The sequence below is a fragment of the Canis aureus genome, chromosome 32 (assembly GCF_053574225.1).
Source record: "Canis aureus isolate CA01 chromosome 32, VMU_Caureus_v.1.0, whole genome shotgun sequence".
Lineage (NCBI taxonomy): Eukaryota > Metazoa > Chordata > Mammalia > Carnivora > Canidae > Canis > Canis aureus.
Window position 1 is genome coordinate 44378423 of NC_135642.1, and position 22138 is coordinate 44400560.

General features: G+C 33.4%; 1 protein-coding gene and 1 pseudogene across 8 annotated transcripts in view; one reads left to right on the plus strand and one right to left on the minus strand.

The window, feature by feature from the left end:
* The window catches only part of SCAPER (S-phase cyclin A associated protein in the ER), a 421844-nt gene that overhangs the window by 143773 nt on the left and 255933 nt on the right, over positions 1-22138 (plus strand). For all 8 annotated transcript variants that reach the window (XM_077882048.1, XM_077882050.1, XM_077882046.1 and 5 more), the window contains 3 exons: positions 4072-4153; positions 5850-6002; positions 6744-6851. In XM_077882048.1, the coding sequence (XP_077738174.1) occupies positions 4072-4153; positions 5850-6002; positions 6744-6851 (343 nt within the window). The remainder of the gene's footprint in view (positions 1-4071; positions 4154-5849; positions 6003-6743; positions 6852-22138) is intronic.
* On the minus strand, positions 19510-20221 carry LOC144302834 (ragulator complex protein LAMTOR3 pseudogene; annotated as a pseudogene).

Sequence of the window (22138 nt, forward strand, 5' to 3'; positions counted from 1 at the left end):
TAGTGATTCATCACTTACATGTAATACCCAGTGCTCATCACAAGTACTCTCCTTAATAACCATCTTCCATTTAACATGTTATTGGTCTATTGGGATTTTTCTGTTTCTTATTCAGTCAGCTTTCATAATTGGTATCTTACTAGGAATGTGACCTTTCCATCTAAGTTATTTATTTTTACAAAGTTGTTCATTGTTTCTTATAAGGATTTAATTTCAGTATGAGCTATACTGTTATCTGTCTTTCATTCCTATTTTTGGTGATTTGTGTCTCATCTTACTACTTTTTTTATTAGTCTGGCTAAAGGTTTATACATATTGTTGATTTTTCCAAAGAACTAACTTTTTGTTTCATTGAGTTTTTCTATTTCTGTTTTCTATTTCATTAATTTCCACTTAGATATTTATCATTTCTTTTCTTTGGATTTCATTAACTCTGCCTTTCTTACTTTTATGAGGTTGAAACTTCAGTTGATATATTTTAGATATTTCTGCATTTCTAATATAAATATTTAAGGGGGGGATCCCTGGGTGGCTCAGTGGTTTGGCGCCTGCCTTTGGCCCAGGGCGTGATCCTGGAGTCCCGGGATCGAGTCCTGCGTCGGGCTCCCTGCGTGGAGCCTGCTTCTCCCTCTGCCTGTCTCTCTGCCTCTCTATGTCTGTCATGAATAAATAAATAAAATCTTTAAAAATAAATAAATATTTAAGGTTATAATTTTTTTAGAACTTTAACTTCATCCCATCAATTTTTATATATTGTGTTTTCATTTCACTCAAAGATATTTTCTAATATTTTTTATGACTTTTTTGGTCCATGAGTTATTTAGAATCATGTTGCTCAGAGTCCAAATAACTTGGGAATATCCTCAGTTTTCTGTTATTTCTTCTTTTTTTCTGTTATTTCTAATTGAATCTCTTGTAGTCAGAGAATATACTTTGTGTAATTTTATTTCCTTTAAGTTCATTGGAACTCATTTTATGGCCTTGGGTATAGACTATCCTAGATAAAGGTCCAACATGCTCTTGTAAAGTATTTGTAGTCTGTTCTTGGATGGAGTGTTCTTTAAATGTCAGATAATTGACGGTTTTATCTAGACTTCTGTATACTTGCTGATTTTCTGTTTTTTTCTATTAATTTTTGATAGATGGTTATTGAAATTTCCAAATATTGTTGAATTGTTTATTTATATTTTCAGTTTTGACAATTTTTTGCTTTTTGGTGCCCCACTGTTAGGGGCATATAATATCTTCCTGGGTTATTGACCCTTTCTTTCATCATTATGAAATGTTCTGCTTTGACATTTAAAAAAATGTTTCTTGCCTTAAAGTCAACTTTTTTTCTGTTTTAAATATAACCATGATTATTGTTTACATGATATGACATTTTCTGCCCTTCTACTTTCACCCTTTTGCGTCTTTTTATCTAAACTGTGTCCTTTGTAGATTAAATATAGTTGAGGTTTCCTTTTCAATCTAATTTCTGCCCTTTAAAGTGTTTAGTCCATTCTTATGGAGTATAATTATTGAGATGATTGCATTTATGTCTTCTATTTTGATACTTGTTTTCTAGACATCTCAAGAGTTTTTTTGTTCTCTCTTACTGCTGCCTTTTTTGTTAATACTTTTTAGTGCATCATTTAAATTTTTCGCTTGATTTTTTAAAAAGATTTGTTTATTTATTTGAGGAGAGAGAGAGAACAAGCAGAAGGAGGGAGAGAGAGGGAGAGAAGCAGATTGTCCACTGAGTAGGGAGCCTGACCTGGGGCTTGATCCCAGGAGCCTGAGGTCATGACCTAAGCCAAAATCAAGAGTTGGATGTTTAACCAACTGAGCCACCCAGGCACCCCTTTCTCTTGATTTTTAAAACTATTATTTTAGTTGTTTTGCTTAGTGGTTGCTCTCTTTATTACAATATTCATCTTGACTTTGGACAATCTACTTTTGATTAAAACTAAATTATAGAGCAACTTTGTTCCATTATAGCTTTATAGCCTTTTATTCATGTTATTATTGTCACATGTATTAATCTATATATGTAATAAACTCAACAATGCAATGTTATAATTATCTCCTTATGTAGTGCCACATTTTTCAAAGAAATTGGAATAAAAGAGAAAATATATTTTTATGTTCCTTTATACTTATTAACATATTTACCATTTCTAGTGTACTTCATTTTTTTTGTGGATTCAGGTTACTTTTTGGTATAATTGCTTTTTAGCTAGATGGGCTTTTTTCACTATTTCTTGTACGGGAATTTTGCTGTCATTGAATTATGCTATTTGCATATCTGGGAATACCTTGCCTTCATTTTGTTTTTGGTTTTAAAGTTTTTGTTATTGAAGTATATTTAACATTTTCCTCCATTTTGAATGAGGTTTTGTTGGTTACAGAGTTCTTGGTTTTATTCTTTTTTGTTTTCAGTACTTAGAATCTTTTTACTTCTGTTTTTTTCTGATGTAAAAGTTAGCCATTAATCATATTGTTTTTCCTCTGTATAAGGTGAATTGTTTTTTTCCTTCCTGCTCTCAGAATTTTCTGTGTGTCTGTAACCTGTTTGATTATGATTTGTAGTTGGTTCTCTTCATGATTATTTAGTTCTGTATATAATCACGTTCGGGAAGTATTTAGTTATTATTTGTATTTGTTCAGATATTTAATTGTCATTTCTCTGCAGGCATCTCTGATTTGTCACATTTTCTTAAACTTTCCATGGTTTTAATGACCTTGACGGTTTTGAGTAGTGGTCAAGTGTATTGTAGAATGTCCCTCAGGTAAGACTTGTCTGGTGTTCTTCTCCTGGTTAGATTGATGTTATAGCTTTTTTGGAGGAAGAGCACAGAGGTGACTATGAATTACCATTTGTAACATGTCAAAGATTCATGCTGTCTATTAGACTTATCACTAATTTTAGTAATCTTTATCCCCTAAGATTGTGTTTGTTTGTCAGGTTTCTCCATTGTATAGTTTCTTTAAAATTTTCTCTATGCTGTCCTCCTTAGAAACAATAGCCAATGCTGGAAAGGTGGGGAATTACTTCCTTGAGAGTAGAATTCCTACGTAAATTATTTGCAATTCTTCTCTAAAGGACATTTGTCTTTTCTCCCCTTCTTATTTATTAAATGCCTTTTTTACTGTCAATGTGGACTTATATTTATTTTATACGTTGTGTTATAAACCAATATTATGTTATTTATCTTATTACTCAAATTGTTCCAACTTTGGATATTGGAAGCTCTTTCATTTGACCCCTGTGTCCCTTCGACATATTTCATTATTTTGTTTTTTGAGCACTTTCTTGCTCTTCTGGCACTGTAAGATCCTCCATAATCATCTTATGTTTTCTCTACTCAACTTCTAGCATCAGCCATCTGTTCAAGTATTCTTGGTTCCTTTTATTGGAAAGTTTTCTTTTTTTTTTAACTTTCTGTTTCTCTGTTGAGGTTCTCTATTTGTTGAATCATTGCCATCATATTTTTCTTTAGTTTGGCATACTTTCTTTTAATTTTTTTGAACATCTTTGTAACAGCTGTTTTTGTAGTCTTTGTCTACTAAATACAGCATATGGCCTCCTTCAGAGACAGTTTCAGTTGACTGCTTTTTTCTAAGCCTGGTCATATTTCTTTGTATGTTTCATAATTTGTGATTATTTCCTTTGCTATTATTTTTGCCTTTGTGATTTTATGCCTTTTCTACTTATTTCTTGTGTTTTTTGTGGCTTTTTGGAAGGCAACAGATATAGATATGTTTTCAACATGCCATGTTTAAGTGAGAGCTCCAGAGGTAGTATTCCAACCCATACCTAATCTGGGTCCAGAAATATATTTTTACAACTAAGAATTTGTATTGTTTCTTAAACATTATTGAACATATATTTGGGACTTAGGCACTCAGAAAAGAATAATTTTAGTAATCTTTATCCCCTGGCTAAGATTGTGCTTGTCAGGTTTCTCCTGACAAAAATGTTAACTCTTTAGAATATATAAGTCTTTGTATCCCAATTATATTTTTTAATCTCATGAAATTTGTTACTCCAAGCTGTTGAGTTTATAATTTTTTACTATCTTCTTACAGAGATAGGGAAGAAAGATTGGCCGCACTCACAGCTGCTCAACAAGAAGCAATGGAAGAGCTGCAGAAAAAGATTCAGCTCAAGGTAAGGATATTATTCTAGAACTTTCAATGGAGCATAAGATTAGTTTTTTTTTTTTTTAATATTTTTTTTATTTTTTATTAATGATAGTCACAGAGAGAGAGAGAGAGAGGCAGAGACACAGGCAGAGGGAGAAGCAGGCTCCATGCACCAGGAGCCCGACGTGGGATTCGATCCCGGGTCTCCAGGATCGCGCCCTGGGCCAAAGGCAGGCGCCAAACCGCTGCGCCACCCAGGGATCCCAGATTAGTTTTTTATTTATGGAATTGTGTAAAAATTTTAATTAATTTGTATTTGTAATATTTGGGTAATAGAACTTACATGATTTGGTTATGATCACATCTAACTCAGCTATCTAAAACTAAATTTATTTTAATAAGCTAAAACAGTCTGGAGAGTAATTAAAGGAATTTTAACATTTCTTGTTTTATTAATAACCAATTTGTCAGTGACTTGAAGGCATTACTGTTTAGCTTCTAATAATCATACTTTTAATTATTTACAAATTAGCTACAAGATGATTAGTATAATTAGTTTTTCTTGCTTTTCATTGCTTGTGAATTATGCAATTGTAACTTGGGAAATTATGATAAACCGCTATTTTCTAGAAAATCTTTAGCATTAGTAATGCAGTTTCTAGCGGTGTATTTGACACTGTGTAACAATTATTTCCACATTGGGTCCTCACAGAGATAGTAAATTCCATAAAATAGAAGACCATATTTTATTGTTTGTATAGTCTTACAACTTTTATCGTTCATTTAAATTTAATGCAGCAAAAATTTATTGAGCTTTGTGGTAGGCATGGGGTACAGAGATGAGTAAGGCATGATCCTGAGTTTCAAGAAACTGTTAACCTAGTGTGAGATTCAGATGCTGATACTTTTCATATGGATAGAGGTATACTCGGAGTGCTGTGGAAGTACAGATGAGGACCCTTAGTCTAACATGAAGGGTTCTAAAAGTCAAGGGAAGCATTTTAGAGAATAACTCCTGAGTTGGAAGAGAGATAAGTTCAATGGATAGGATGATAGGTAGGTTGGTGGGATGAATTTTCCAGTCACATGAAAAAGTATAAACATGAAATCAGAAGTCTGGAATTGTGTTTTTTCAGTCTTGTTTTTCTTTTGTTGTTTTGGGGGAAGTCACTGGAAGTGTAGAACAACTAGAAATGGTATGGTGTGTAGTTGGTGTAGGTAGAGGTCTGTATCATGATAGGGTTTGTCTGCTATGAGGATAAGCTTGGTCTTCACATATGGGTCAGCATTTCTCATAGTGTATTCCCCGAAGTGCTTCTCAAAAGTGTATTGTAGTCAAATAAGTGTGTAAATGTGGCTTAGTATATAAACTAGGTTTATTGAGTCATAGAGTGCAGAAACTACTAGAGGCTCCAAAGAGTGCTATATTAAAAATCTATTTAATTTAGTATTTTTCAAAATTATTTGATGATAGAACCTTTTCCACAAAACACTGAATAATATCCCATGGTTTAGGTCTAGAAAGTACACTTTAAGAGACATTACTGTGCATGCAGCAGATATTAAAGAGCTTTATGTAAATTCTTGTTCTTAGTGTTCAGGTTAACACTGCATTAAAACATTCTTTTATTTTAGAAAGTTTAATGGAAATACTGTGTTCTCAAGTTCTCAATATAATTTGAATAGTTTTTGATATTCTCACGCTTTGACTTCCTTCACAGCATGATGAAAGCATTCGAAGGCACATGGAACAGATTGAACAAAGAAAAGAAAAAGCTGCTGAGTTAAGCAGTGGGCGGCATGCAAATACTGATTATGCCCCCAAACTGACCCCTTATGAAAGAAAGAAGCAGTGTTCTCTCTGCAATGTCTTGGTAGGTTGTTGTTATTAGCATTGTGATGTTAGAATTTATTACTAAAGTTTATTATACTATGGAAATATATTCTAACAGTCTTTTAAAATTCATACTAAAGCATATGCTGAGTACTATGGATTTTTGTTATGATTTTTATACAAAGTACTATAAAAGTAGTAGTGGCATTTAGGAGTAGCATAGCAAAGTGCTGATGCTACCAGTTGCTGCTGAAATGGATATATACCTGCTTAATTGTTAGCCCAAGCAATGTTTTTGGGTACTGGGATCAAAAAAAAAAAAAAAAAAAAAAAAGCATTTTTAGTGCTGAAACTCGAATCTTGATACGTAGAAGAAATGATACCCAGTTAAGGTTGGCTATGAAGGCATGGGTTTTTTTTGACTATGCATCTTCTAGAGGATTCTCAGGTTTATGTTTTGTTTATTTATTTATAAATATTTTATTTATTTACTCATGAGAAACACAGAGAGAGGCAGAGATACAGGCAGAGGGAGAAGCAGGCTCTTTGAGGGGACCCTGATGCGGGACTCAATCCCATGCTCTGAGCCAAAGGCAGACACTCAACCACTGAGACACTCAGGCGTCCCTCAGATTTATGTCTTAAAGAAATTATTTTTAAGCCTAGTATGAAAAGACTTGAGTGATCTCAATTTGCATGTAGTATGCTGGCTTAGACTATTTAATATTTACAATCAGACATAATTATGTTTATTATAATTGCTTTGATTTTATGCCTTTAGATCTCTTCAGAGGTGTATCTTTTTAGTCATATTAAAGGAAAAAAACACCAGCAAGCTGTGAGAGAGAATAGCAGCATCCAAGGGCGTGAACTTTCAGATGAAGAAGTGGTAAGCTTTACTTTTATTCATTTACACATATTTGTTGATTGTCTAGTATGCTCTTTTTTATCATAAAGAATTGCATTTTCGTGTGATTGTTTAAAACTATATCATTTAATAACTATTAAAATATGTGTCATTTTAGTATACATTTTAGTTTACATTTGTGTCATTTTAGTATACATTTTTTTTTTTTTTTTTTTTTTTTTTTGATTCACAACTGTTATTTATTGAAAGTTATACTTCATTTATACACATAGAACCTTCACTGTGTACATTTGAAATACACTGTTTTTTTTCTGAGATGAAATATTCCTACATCAACCAACCATGATGGCCTCATCTTTGAGTCACTCCCCCTCAAACAAAAGCACTGTGCTCCTTCAAAATGTCCTAGCTGAGCCTATGACCAAGAATATGATCAGTACAGGAGGTCATGCAATTTTTGATAGAACAAGAACCCTATAAGGTTCTTTTTTATTTTTTACTGACTGGAATTCTGAGAAATACTTTTGGTCAGAAAACATGAAGTCAGTGTGGAAACATCAGTTTTTGTTACTCTGAGTTCTCTAAGTATAATTTGAGTTGTTGGGCTTGATTTTTCATTGAGTCTGGAGTATACACATACACGAAAATCTTTGCATAGAAAAGATATTTAAGGTATTCTTGATAAGTATTTATTTACTTATTTTTAAAAGATTTTATTTATTTATTTAAGAGAGAGAACATGTACAAGCAGGGGGAGGGGCAGAGGGTGAAGCAGGCTCCCTACTGAGCAAGGAGCTCAATACAGGGCTTGATCTGGGGACCCTGAGATCATGACCTGAGGTAAAGGCAGATGCTTAACCAACTGAGTTACCCAGGCACCCCTTAGTATACATTTTAACAAGAAACATAGAAATAAGAATTTAATACTGTTACTCATATATTTTAATGTAAAAAACATCATATTTTGATATTTTAATAATATAAGAAAGAATTGTTTAGTGATGCTCTACATTTCTTAGAAAATAGTTCAATATAAATGTCATCTATATATAGATACCTTTATAGAGCACAGTATTTAGAAGTTTTTGGAAATGTATTATTTAATCTTATAATTGTTGACAATGCAATTTTAGATTTGTATGAATATTTTTATAAATATTTTACATTAGACTATTATCTGGACATGAATGACATTGCTAATCTATGAATATGTTATTTCTATTTATAATCTCAAGTATATAGCTTAATTAATTTTTACATGTTTCACTCACATGAAGATAAAGATCATTTCTTGTACCCCAGAAGGCTCCCTCTTGCTCTGTCCCAGACATGTTCCCAAAAGGTAACTAGTCGGGGATCCCTGGGTGGCTCAGCAGTTTAGCACCTGCCTTTGGCCCAGGACGTGATCCTGGAGACTTGAGATCGAGTCCCACATCGGGCTCCTGGCATGGAGCCTGCTTCTCTCTCTGCCTGTGTCTCTGCCTCTCTCTCTCTCTTTCCGTGTGTCTCTCATGAATAAATAAATAAAATCTTTTTTTTTTTTTTTTTAAAGGTAACTAGCCTCTCACTATAGCGCCATCAGTTAGTCTTGTTTGTTCTGGAACTTTACTTAAATGGTATCACTCAGTATGTACTTTTTGTGTCTGGCTTCTTTCATCAACCCTAACTCTATGAGATTGATGTTTAATGTTTATGTGAAGCTATAGTTGATTCTTTTTCTTAGCTTTTTGTCAGTGCTTTCCAGGCAAAGACCATCAGGAACACATCTGTAGTTGAATAAAATTGGGTTTTATTCATTTATTAGAAGAATGGAAATTGCATACTATGGGAATATATGGAGATTCTCAATAAGGTGTTAGAAAGGACTTACTATAGGATGTGTGGGCTTGTCCTAGGTGATTGGTTGGGGAGCAGAGAGTTCAAGGACTTGAAGGCTTTGGTCTGGATTGAATGCTGTCAGGAAGCACAGGTAGTTCTTTGGTTGCTTCTTAATAAATCAATAAATCCTAGCAAGGTAGGAGCCCTGAAGCTACTGTTTTTCCTGAATTTCTGGACATGACCAAATGCTTGAAAGGAAATTACATAGTTATTTGGGCTTGCTTCCCTATGATTTCCTCTTTTTGAGGATTTTGCCTCTCAAGTTCCAATCACTTTGGCAGCTCTAAACCAGGTTCTCTTGTTAATTCAGCTCAGTGAGGATGCTATTTTCATCTTAACAGTGTTCTACCAAGCCAAAAATCAACATAAGCCCTTAAAGAAAAATTTAGAGTGAGTGTGGAGCTCACCTCATGTGCTTCCTTTCTTTCAGGGATCATGGGCTCTCAAGTCCTGGCTCTCTCTGCTATTTAATGCCTTCAAATTGACGTTTTGTATATTTTATGCAACGTTTTGAGTTGGAAAATAAGTCCAGGATAAGCCAGTTCATTGTGGCTGGAATTGGAAGTCTCCTAATGTTTAATTCCTGTATATCTATTGTTTGATATAATGCCTGACATTTTGTAAGATATTTAATAAAAACTTACTGAGCTGAGTTGAACTGAAAGGTTGTATAGAATAGCTTTAGGTACCATTAATAAAACACGTTATTAATCATGTATTTAGTTTACCTCAAATAATTTTTGTCCTTTACTTAAATTGTATGGATATTTTAAGACAGAATAATATTGTTTTTTTTACTTGAATCATTCATATAATTATCCCCATTCATATCTAAGTTTGCTGTTTAGGACTAGTGTCACGTGTATGTGAATGCCACTTTGAAAAAAACTTTTAAATTGCTTTCATTAATTAGAATTTAATTATTCCATTACAAATGAAATTCTTCCATTTATAAAAATTATTTCTTAATTTTTTTTAGATTTTATTTATTTATTCAGAGAGAGAGAGAGAAAGAGAGAGAGGCAGAGACACAGGCAGAGGGAGAAGAAGGCTCTATGCAGGGAGCCTGACATGGGACTCGATCCTGGGTCTCCAGGATCACGCCCTGGGCTGAAGTCTGCGCTAAACCACTGAACCACTGGGGCTGCCCATAAAAATTATTTCTAATTAAGTTCTCTTAATTAAAAAACTATATTATTTAATTTACAACAAATTGTTTAAACATTTTCTGGAGTATTGCTATTATGTATATTTAAATCTAAATTTTGTGTGTTTTACTTCAACAAAGAAAGTTGAGAAGGAAAGTATTATTTAGTTCATGTGATTTGGAAGAAAATAATGTGGTCTATTATCCAACTTTTGTAGCTATTATAGCATACATAGCCTCTTATTTAGCTGTTGTGACTTGAGACTTGGTTGATGTTTTCATTTTGTATACTATTTCAGCTCAAAAGAATTAAATTTTCTTTAAGTTTTCACAACGTAGTTATTCTTGATTATTGCCCTTTTTTCCTGAAGACAAGCATGCAATATAACATATGAGTTATGTGATATTGTAAAGCAATTTTATATTTACTCATATGGAAGTTTCATTTTTAATCAGTGGAGGTATCTATAGTAAACATACTTGTTCTACTTAAAGTTATTACTTGTCATCTGTGATGTCTTTATGTTATATACACCTTGTCTGTGACCCTTCCTCTTTGACATGTAAGATTTTATTTATACCAACTCTGACCTAATAAAATTGTACCTTTGACCTTATGCACTTGACATATCAGATAACTTACTCTTGATCTTTGACACATTTTGTTTTAAGCCTGTTAAACATAATAGGTAGCTGCCCAACAAGAAAGGTTTATTGTTTTGTGTTTTTATTGTAATTTTACCAGGAAATTTTTCTTGTTTTTTTGAGACTTCATAAAAAGAGCTATTTTATTGTTTTATTTTTTTTCTCTTTCATCATCTTAGAAGTCACAACAAATAGGTGGTAGTATAAATATGTTCCAAAATTTAATTTTTTGTACATTGCTAGAGAAATAATAAAGTGTAAGTTTTTTTAAATAATAAATTTATTTTTTTATTGGTGTTCAATTTGCCAACATACAGAATAACACCCAGTGCTCATCCCGTCAAGTGCCCCCCCTCAGTGCCCGCCACCCAGTCACCCCCACTCCCCGCCCTCCTCCCCTTCCACCACCCCTCGTTCGTTTCCCAGAGTTAGGAGTCTTCCATGTTCTGGAATAGAGGGGAAGGGAGAAGAAATGGGTAGGAAATATCAGAAAGGGAGATAAAGTGTAAGTTTTAATTAAAACGGGTTCTGTGCCATCCTGTTTTCACACTATCTAAAGAAGCTAAGTGATTTTTGTGGACATTGAATGAAATACTTTCAATCTTACATAGAGAATGAAGTGAAAAAGTTTTTTTTTTAATCCATATATTTCTCTTTGTGAGACTCTTTTGCTTTAAAAGCGTATAAAGTATACAAGCTCTGTTTGTTAACCTGTGCACTTAAAGTTTATTTTTATGTGATTCATGGATGTAAAAAGGACTTTCATGAAGGATCTTAAGTATGTTGGATGTTTATAACCAAATGTGGCTTTACAAATCCCAAATTAGTATTTCAGCTTGGAAAAAATATTCAGATTACATGATTGAAAGAAAGAATGATATTTTAAATTAGCAAAACATAAAGACTTTACTATTTTTAATGAAATGTAAGGTGATCTCTTTCGGCAGAGTGTGCTGGTATTGAGGGAAGTCTCCTAAGATGTCTCCTAGAATTGATGACAGTCCAGGAAATAATAGTAATTCTCAGTTGATTCATTTCCCTACCTTGCTTACCTTTGTTTGTAGAAGTATTCTCCTTTTACAGTCATGTTAGGAAAACATTTTGTCTGCTTTTCAACAGAAAATCAAGTCAAATGAACAATCTAGAACTCATTTAGAATAAATCTGTTTTTCCCACCCAGTATCTCAGTGGGGTACACTTTAAGTTAGTTGGGGAAACTATATAAAAATGTCTTACTATTTCTTACAGGACAGATATAGCTTCCGTTGCCTTTATTTTGTCTTTAATAGAATGGGAAAAATTTTATGGGTGTGTGTGTGTGTGTGTGTTTATGAAAGTAAGCACGAGTACACAAGAGAGAGAATTGTGTGAGAGAGGACATATGTATGTATTCAGTGTATAACTCATACACACATATAGGTGATACACACCTCTCTAGCTAAATTGTATTGAACAAATGCCGCATGCTAAGTAAGGTAAAGCAGATTTGAAATGTTACTCCATTGACACCTGTTTTTCATACTTTTTCTGATATTATATGACCATTTAACTTTTATTGTCTCTTTTCCTTTAGTAAACATCATTTTTAGAGATATTTATCATTAATCAGTGATTCAGAACAAGAAGCCTAGAGAACTATATAGTTATTTCAGTTTTTTCGGAGTCTGTGTCATTGCTTTGGTAAATTACAACTACACAATGTTCTCTTCCATGTATCTTTTCTTTTAAACAGCTGCTTTAACTCTTTTTTTAAAAAGATTTTTTAAAAAGATTTTTTATTTACTCATTTGAGAGAATGACAGTATAATACAAGCAGAAGAGAGGGAGAAGGAGAAGCAGACTCCCTGCTGAACAGGAAGTCCAATGTGGGGCTTGATCCCAGGATCTGGAGATCATGCCCTGCTCTGAAGGCAGGTGCTTAACCATCTGAGCCACTCAGGCGCTCCCTGTAGCTTTATTTTTATTTATTTATTTATTTTTATAAAGCCAGAATTTATTTATTTATTTATTTTATTTTATTTTATTTTATTTTATTTTATTTTATTTATTTTATTTATTTTATTTTTTTATTTTATTTTATTTTTTCCCTGAGGGGGGCACTTGATGGGATGAGCACTGGGTGTTATTCTGTATGTTGGCAAATTGAACACCAATAAAAAATAAATTTATTATTAGTTGCTTTATTTTTAAATGAAGTTTCAAATAGGTAACACCTGCAGGTTAGAAATTAAAGGTCTTTAGTGTTTGATAAAACTTTATTTTGTGACTCCTACATAGCTCTCATAATACTATTACACTGTACAGATGTGAAAAGCCATTTCAACCATATTTCTCTGCATGAGACCTTGGGCCTAATGTACTATATTACATGCTGCATTTTGTTTGCATTATGGTGGTTCTTTAATTTTATAATTTGTTTCCAATAATTGACTATTTTTTCCTCTTTACATCTGTTTATTTGGGAATTAGAATGGAATGTCCCAAGCTGATAATTTAAGTGTTAAAGTTATAACATGTTTTGGATATTTTTTGTAGCTGATATACATTGCCTTTACACAGTTACTTAAATACCTAAACACTATTGCTTTTGAAAAGACATAAACCCTTAAACTCTATTCAAGATCATGATAGCTTGGAATGACTATGATAGTGACTACTTTTATACATCTACAGATTACAGACCGATACATTTTCATCTGGCTCTTGTGTGTCATTTGTGAGGAGTTGCGGAACTGTGGCTATGGGCAACATTAAAAGGCCACAGCAATTGTGATGACTTTTGCAACTGCTGTCTTTCAGTTAGATGATAGAGAATCAGAAAGGGTTGCAGTGAGGCAAATTTCTACAACTTAAGCTGTTTCTACTTGAATATTGTCTCAAAGTTTTATAATATGTACTTCTTTATATGGAAATTTTATGGATACATAATCTTAAAATCCATAATGTGACAACTTCATGGTGGAAGAATAAAGGGAATGAAGGATTTATTAATACAAGTTTATAAGCAGGAACAGGCGTGCCTGGGTGGCTCCATTGGTTGAGGGTCCACTTCTTCATTTTGGCTCAGGTCATGACCTCAGAGTCAAGAGATCAAGCCCCATGTAGGGCTCCGTGCTCACTGTGGAGTCTGCTTGTCCTTGTCCTTCCCTCTGTGCCCTCCCTCTACTCGCTTACTCATGCTCTTTCTCAAATAAATAAACAAATAACCTTTAAAAAATAGGAATTTCTAAGCAGGAATACTCTTGCTCTGACAAGAATAGTTGACAAGTTTAGCATTTTACCTGCATAATTCACATAACTCTTACTTCCTTAATAAATAATTGATTATAAATTCTTTTATTTTAATATTGACTTTATTAGGTTCTTTATCTGAAATTTAGTGGCCAGTATATTAGTTCCAAAGTGAATATACAGGAGCAGATCTATGATGAGAGTTAACTGAGTTTAGTAATAATTATTTTGTCAATTTAACTTCTCTTGTAATCATCAGAGTAGACACATCTGTTGTATCAGGAAAATCACAAAAAGTTGTAAAACAAAACTTCCCAGTTCCAAAATTTGGTCCTCCCTTTCAGAATTTTTTTTAGATTACAAAGTATTTCTGTATCAGAAAGGAGTGTAGTAAACCCCATATTCCTGCTACCTAGTAGTTAAATGGTAATACTTCTCTTCTGGTCCCTTCATACTTGGAAAGATTGAAGGGGGATACGAAGTATTTAAAGCATGGGTGATGGGAACAGGTTCAGGGCATAGAGCTAAGTCCATATGTTGCATGGTGAGAAGTCAATAGATAATCTTAAAACTGAAAAATGAAGAAGTAGAAATATATATTTAGGAATATAGAGAAGAAAGGTAAAACAATTGCATCTGGATTTGGGAAAAGAGTGGAGAGAGCAGTGGGGAACTATTTCTTTGAGCCATTGACTATGTAAAATATGTTTGCTGATATGTGTTTGCAAAACTTTGACAGAAGCAAAAAACATTTTATTTATTTTATTTTATTCTTAAAGATTTTATTTTATTTGAGGGAGAGGGATAGCAAAAGAGAGTGCAAGCAGGGAGAGGGAGAAGCAGGCTCCCCGCTGAGCAGGGAGCCCCTCATATAGGGCTGCATTCCAGGACTCTAGGATCATGACCTGAGCCAAAGGCAGACCTTAACCAACTGAGCCACCCAGGTACCCCAAGCAAAAACATGTTTAAAAAAGAAATACAACAGTTGCCCAGGAATATTCTGTGTTCTTTCCACTGCTTTTTGTTCTTGGTTAAATTAGATACACACCTGCAACCATAGAAAGCCATCATAGGGACTTGGATCTTTTGGCCAGTTTTATCCTGAATTCTGTATTCTTTTAAATCTATTGCAGTATCCTTTGATGCCATTAATCCAAATACTGGATCCCCTACCCCCTTTTATCTGTTGCTTTCTGTTTCTATTATTTGTAGAACAATAATGAAACAATTGTCTGTGTACCTACCACTCAGGTTAGTGAGAATCTCCTGGAAGGAAATTATGTTTTTGTTTGTTTGTAGTACTTTTGTTTGTGAAAGATATCTTCACTGGGTGTAGATCTGTAGCTTAATAATTATTTTCTTCAAAAATTGAGTAGACATTATTTGCTATCTCCTTGCTTCTATTCCTAACAGGATAGATATATTGTCCTTTTTTTTTTTTTTTTTTTTTTTTGTATCTCTCTTACATATTTTTTTATACATGAATTCTTTTATTTATTTGTTTATTTTCTCGCCATTTATTTGTTGAGCAATCATGGCTACTTGCCCTGTTGATTCCTCTACAGTGATTTCTTTTTCATTTGTACCCTTATAATGATTTAATGACATTTAGCATATTCCTCTTTCCTCTACTTATTTGTTATTTGCAGTTAGATCTAAAAACTTATTTATATTCAGTTTTGGTATTTTTGGGAAAAAGTGGTCAGGTGGTCTCATGTACTTTCATCAGGAGGTACATTATTCTGTTTTTCCCACTTATATTGTCCTTTATTATTTTTCAAAATTACCTTGGCTGTTTCTCTGCTTTTCACTTTGTATATAACCTTTGTGATGACTAACTTGTTAAACTAAGAAAATTGTTTTGATTTTGATTGAGATTGCAGTGAAATTATGGCAAGATTAAATTGGCAAGAGTAGACATCTTTTAAATATGTTTTTCTTTCCATCCAGCAACATGTTTGTCTACTTATGTCTTGCCTTTGTTTATGTGTTCTTTAGTTAAGCATTCATTTTCTTCATTTGAGTTTTAAACATTTCTCAGTAGGATCATTTTGTCTCTAAATTAATGTATTTTAAAAGTATTTTGAATTTCAGGGTTCTTTTTAACAATTTATTTTTTTATTTTAGAGCCAGAGAGCACACAACCGGGGGCGGGGCAGAAGGAGAGGGAGAAAGAATCTCAAGCAGATTCTATGCTGAGCACAGAGCCTGATGCAGGTCTCTATCTCATAACCCTGAGATCGTGACTGAGTTGAAAATCAAGGGTTGATGCTTAACCAACTGACCCATCCGTGTGCCCCTGAATTTCAGTTTTTATTTCCTTTTAAACAAAGAGATATTTTCAAGGTTATAGATTAGAGGAGAGGCAGTGCCTTTTGTTTTATGAGTATGAGTTTATGTGTGTGTTTAAAAGCATGAGATGATTCATGGATTTGACTGCTATCTTATATACAGATCAGGCTAATCTTCTGGGCATTGATTGCTTCAGTTTTAAAGTATGTGATGCTAAAATGAGTGCTATTCTGTGTTTTCAATTTCAACTTTTATTGCATTATGATCAGAGATTATGGTTTATCTAGGTTCTACTTTGGAGAGTTTGATTTTCTTTATAGCTTAATACATTGTAAAATCTTAAGAATATCTTTTCCCTCTCTTTGGGTATATATATCAGATGAGATTTGCTTATTGTAATGCAAATATTCTCACTTTTTCAACCTATTTTTTGTCCTCACTAATATCCTTTTCTCAAAAATGGGAAGACTGCCAATATTCAATTATTTATTCATATCTCTGTGTTTTAAGAATATGTATATATATGTGTATATATGTATATACACACACATATATCACAATGTTTTATCATCATGATTTTAACTATTTACATATTTTTTTTTCTTTTAAGACTAGGAAACGTCCCTCTTTCCCTTTTCATGCCTCTCTCCTGAATATTATTTTTGTATGGTATTCATTTTGCAAACCTAGTTTTGCATAGTGCTGCCTGATATGTCCCTTTATTATCTATACTCTCCTTCTCCCTCTCTTGTCCCTATCATAATTTTATTTTTGCATGTAGGTCTATTCCTAAAAAGTATAATTTTATTGTAGCTGTTTCCTGCTCTCTAAAAAAGTACCATGCTATCTGTAATCTTTTGGACATAGCTCTTTCCTACTGAATTATTATACTGCCTAGATTTTTACAGATGAGAAATTTGTTGCTGTTTTTAAATGTCTTTGAGACTTGTCATACATTAAACTACACTTATTTAGGTTGACAATAATTTTTGGCATGTCCATACCCATGAAACCACACCATGATCAAGACAGTGAACATACATACCACCTCAGAAAGTTTCCTCATCTACTATATCCCTGCTGGTTTTTCCCCTACTTTTAATTTATCAGTTTTTGAGAAAGGGATATTGAAATCTCTTATTTTAATTGTGAATTTTTCTGTTTCTCTTGGCAGTTCAATCAGTTTTTGTCTTATATAGTTTCAAGTTATATTATTAGGAGCATAAATGCTAATGATTGTTATGTCCCCTTGATTAATTGATCCCATTATTATGAAATGATCCTCTTTAATCCTAGTAATATTTTTTGATACCTTGTCTAAATATTAATTAGCCATTCCAGCTTTCTGTTGTTTAGAGTTACAGTAATACATCTTTTTCTTTTCTTTTACTTAAACATATTTATATTTTTACATGTATCCTTTTCTTAAACATTTAAAAGTTAAATAGACTTATGGAGAATCTTTGTTCTCGTGCTGTTGTGTTTGTTGTGAAGCTGCTGACTCTCTTAAGCTCTTGTCACCTAGGGCTGTGAAAGCCACTCACAACGGAGGGGTTCTGGTTCTGTCCCTGAACATTCTTTTCACTTTGATCTTTTTTTTTGAAAGGGTGATATTATTTGTGTAATACAGTTCCTGGGATATTATTGAGATGATTTTTTAAGAATGAAGCCTAATTGCGGTCTAACATGCTGTGTTTGAAATCTGAGAATTCTGAGAAAAAAGCTTTTAGTTACAAGACTTAGTTCAATACAACTGTACCACTCCCTATTGCAGTATTGAGCTCAGACCTTTCTCCGTCTTCGCAGCATGATAAATTAATAAGTTTGTTGAACCCTGTGCTTTTGAGTCATCTGTTAAACCACAGATCAGATCAGAAAGGAACATCAGAATCTGCAAAAGAAGTCTTTACCTCATTTATCATCTCCACCTACCAGAAAACTGATGGAGTATTTGTGATTGTCACTGAATAGTAGGGGGACAGATGGTCGGCTATCATCCTATCAGAAGATGGCCTTTTCTGTTTGGCATGGTATCTGTTTCACAGTATTTCATTAGCTTCATTTTTCTCATCTGTCACTTTGAACATAATACATAGACTGTAGTAGATAAAAATAGAAGTTTATGCTATACCTGTAGGAAGACACCTTGGCAGAGTTGAATCTTTTGTATAATTAAAATAATCTATCAGATTTTAAAAGTTGTCATTTTATGTTTAATTTTTCAAAATAGATGCTGTCATAAAAGACATTATTTTGATAAAAGGTCTTACATTTCAGATTTTCTTAAATTTACTGTGTGAAAAAATTTTATTTAAATATAATGGAATTCTAGGAGTGTCTGGGTGGCTCATTTGGTTGTCTGCCTTCGGCTCAGATTATTGATCCCAGAGTCCTGGGTTCAAGCCCCATGTGGGCCTCCCTGCTCACTGGGAAGCCTACTTCTCTCTCTCCCTCTGCCCCTCTCCCTCCTCACCCCCTGGCCTGTACTTGCTCTCTCTCTTTCTCTCTCAAATAAATGAAATCTTTATATATGTTGGAATTCTCCAACTTTTTATCTGTTTAAGCATTTTTCATCACCTGCTTGTGCTCTCTGCATTAGTCTAGGCATTAGGGAAACACAGATAAATAACATCAGGGGAGCCTAAATCTTCATTGTATGCTATCTCTCTGAGTTTCATGAATCTCCAAACACACTCATTTTAAAAAATGAACTAGTGCTTTAATTTTTGAATAGTATTTTAGTAATGTCTATACATACTTTAGTTAATTAACTTATTTTTAGTTCTCAAATTGTACTCTAAAAAATACTATTTTATCTGTACTCATGTATGAAGAAAATGGCTGTGCTACCATGTTTACAGACATACCAATATTGGAAACAGAATTCAATAATGAATCACTTCTAAATTTTATAAGGAACACACAAACATTAAAAGACTGGTTACAGAAAGCAGAATGGAGAAAAAAGACATTAGTTATCATTTTCATTTTAATTTCATTTCATTTCATTTTAAAGAGCAGCTCCCTCTGAGAAGAATCAAAACAATTAGTAATATTTCATCTATATTGTGAAATAATGCATACATAAAAAAGTTAGTGATGGTACTGATTTTATTACTTTCTCACACTCATTGCGAAGAAATACAACAATATAAAGAAAAATATGCCCTCATTATTATTCACAATAAAAAGGATGTGCTTCGTTCTGCAGACCTTGCCATATTATGTAATAGGAAACACCTAATGACTCAAGTGATTCTGACCCACTGAATTTCTATTCTCATGTATATTTGTGACTGGACTAAGTCCATAGGAGCTGTGATGTACTGAACCATTTCTCTGGTATCCCTAGATCTCACTAAATTAAAAAAAGACCCTACATAAGAAAAGATAACAATCAATCTGTCCATAATTTTTATATATATGTGTCAGGTGGAAATGGGGCCCTTCCTTGAGGACATGGATACAAGTATTGTGATCCAAAGATTACTGGATCGATATTGTATCTGTTATAATAAAAATAAAGTGTATATCAAAACCACTGCCTGATAAAGAAACTTCCACAATTTGTCTCAATTCTTCAAATAACAGAGCAAGTTCCTTTTCTAGGCTGACAATGAGTCCCGTATTGCCATTGCTGCAGGCCAGGAAACTCAGTACCAAAAGTAAATCATTGAATTGAAACACCTGATAGGTGTTACAGTAACAGGTGATATTTTTATTTTTTGAGAGTCCAAGTTTGCCCCCATGGTCTGTTGCAGGGGCAAAAGAAGGTAAGAAACCGCGTCTCAGGGACACATGAGTGATTCAGTCGGTTAGGCGTCTGCCTTCAGCTTGGGTCTTCAGGATCAAGTCCCGTGTCTGGCTTCCCACTTGGTGAGGAGTCTGCTTCTCCCTTTGCCCCTCCCCTGCGTGTGTTCTCTTACTCACATGTTCTCTCTCTCTCTCAAATAAATAATAAACAAGCCAACAAATAAATATTTATTTATTTTTGAAAAGAAACCATATGTCAGAGCATGCTCTAGAGCATTATCACTGGCCACTTTAATAACAGGGACTCTGTCTCTCTCTGACACAAAAATAGCATGGAGCCCTTCGCACTTGGTAATTTTTTATATAGGAAACTCTTAGGTCCTGGCTTTCTAGGCTGCTGCGTTATCTCAGCTGTAAATTCAGGGACAGCTCGTACATACTTCATTTGATACGACTACTTCCGTCCTACAAATTAGTAGTTACAAACCAGCTTTCCTTTGAACTCATTCTGGAGGATAATCTGCTGGAATAGTTTTATGGAGGAGTGATATCAATTAAGAAAATAGTTTATTAGAGTTTTTTTTGGTATTACTCTGGATGAAACTCTGATACCCAGGGAATTATACCTCTTTGACTTAAGCAGTTAGCATTAACCCTTGGCATATAGTAAGTATTGAATTAAATGTTAATAAACTAAATGCTAATGAGCTAAATTACAATTTATTGTTTTCAGTATACTATATTTCTGGAGAGCGATACTCAAAATATATGGTAGAGTGCTATCTAAAAATACCATGTTGTTTTTGGTTAAGTATTCTTTTATTTCTTTACTTCTCTCATCTTTTCTTTTTCTCCTAATTTTTCTTTTTTCTTTTCTTCCCGTTTACATTCATCTCTCCATTCCCCTACTTCTTCCTCATCCTTCACTTTTCTTACCTTAATCATCATCTAGAGAAACAAAAACATATTCCAGCCCTCCAGCCTCTACCCATCCCAATTATTGTAGAAGGCAATAAGAAAATGCCGTAAAATGCCTCCTATTTATCTTATTTATTGGTCTGCCAGGCAGGCTTAAAATAGTGGAATATTCATAATATTTTTAAGAATTTAAGGAAATACTTAATTTGATTCTGGAATAGACTGATTAATTAGATTTTAGGTTTAAAGTTGAGGAAGTACTGGATGAGGCTTAGAGAAAAATACTGTTTTTCAAAACAGTATGTGAAAACCCTTACATTAATTTGTCATCTGTTTAGATTAGTAATTTGGCATCCATCCTGCTCTTAAAAGCAAACTGAGTTGCAGAGAACTAAGTAATAAGCCTCTTGAGCATGAGACTGGATTTCTATGAAGGAAACTTGCTTTTCAAATAAAAATACATTTGTATTAGGAGACATATGTAAGCCCTTTTTATCTGGGAAGAACATCCTTAAAAATTCTATGTCTGTGTTATAATATTTTGAAATCATAGGGAACAGATTATTTCTTTTGATATACCACATTTTATGAAATGTGTTTATTCTGAGGTATAACTTACATTCTAAAAATGGCAGTTTGATGAAATTGTATATTGTGTCATATACATTTTCATGCTTATTCTATTTTAGAGCTTTTTTTTATTCTTTCTCAAAGACCATGAATCTATCTTTATCTTAATTTTTTTCATGTCTTTTAAAAAGCAAGGTACTATGAGATCTTTAAGGAGGAATCTGAAAGAATATGAAGGTCATAAACCTCAGTGTGAATTATTTCATTAAATTTAGTAAATTATGGTAGAAGAAAACCATAAAAGGTAATTAAAAGAATGGGAAGGATATAAACTTTTTTTTTTTTTAAAGATTTTATCTATTTATTCATGACAGACACAGAGAGAGAGAGAGAGGCAGAGACACAGGCAGAGGGAGAAGCAGGCTCCATGCAGGGAGCCCGATGTGAGACTCGATCCTGGGACCCTGGGATCACGCCCTGGGCCAAAGGCAGATGCTTAACCACTGAGCCCCCAGGCGTCCCAGGAAAGGTATAAACTTTGATGAGATCATGTCCATATAGGTATTAGTTTCTTATATACATTATTTGTATTTCATATTGTAGCAAGGTTGTTTAAATAAGAAGTCACAATTGTGACTTAAAAGCTAAACTTAACAATTTTGTGTGTGTGTATGTGTGTGTGTGTGTGTGTGTGTGTGTAATTAGCCATCACTGATTAGCTTTTGGGCTTGTTACTTTAATTTTTAGAATGTTAGAAAAGGGAGGACTTTAGGATTTATTATCTAATCCCTTTATCTTACTAGGGAGGGAATTGGCCCAAAGAAGTCACTCAGTGATGAGTTGCAGAATTTATCTTGATCTACATATTTTGACT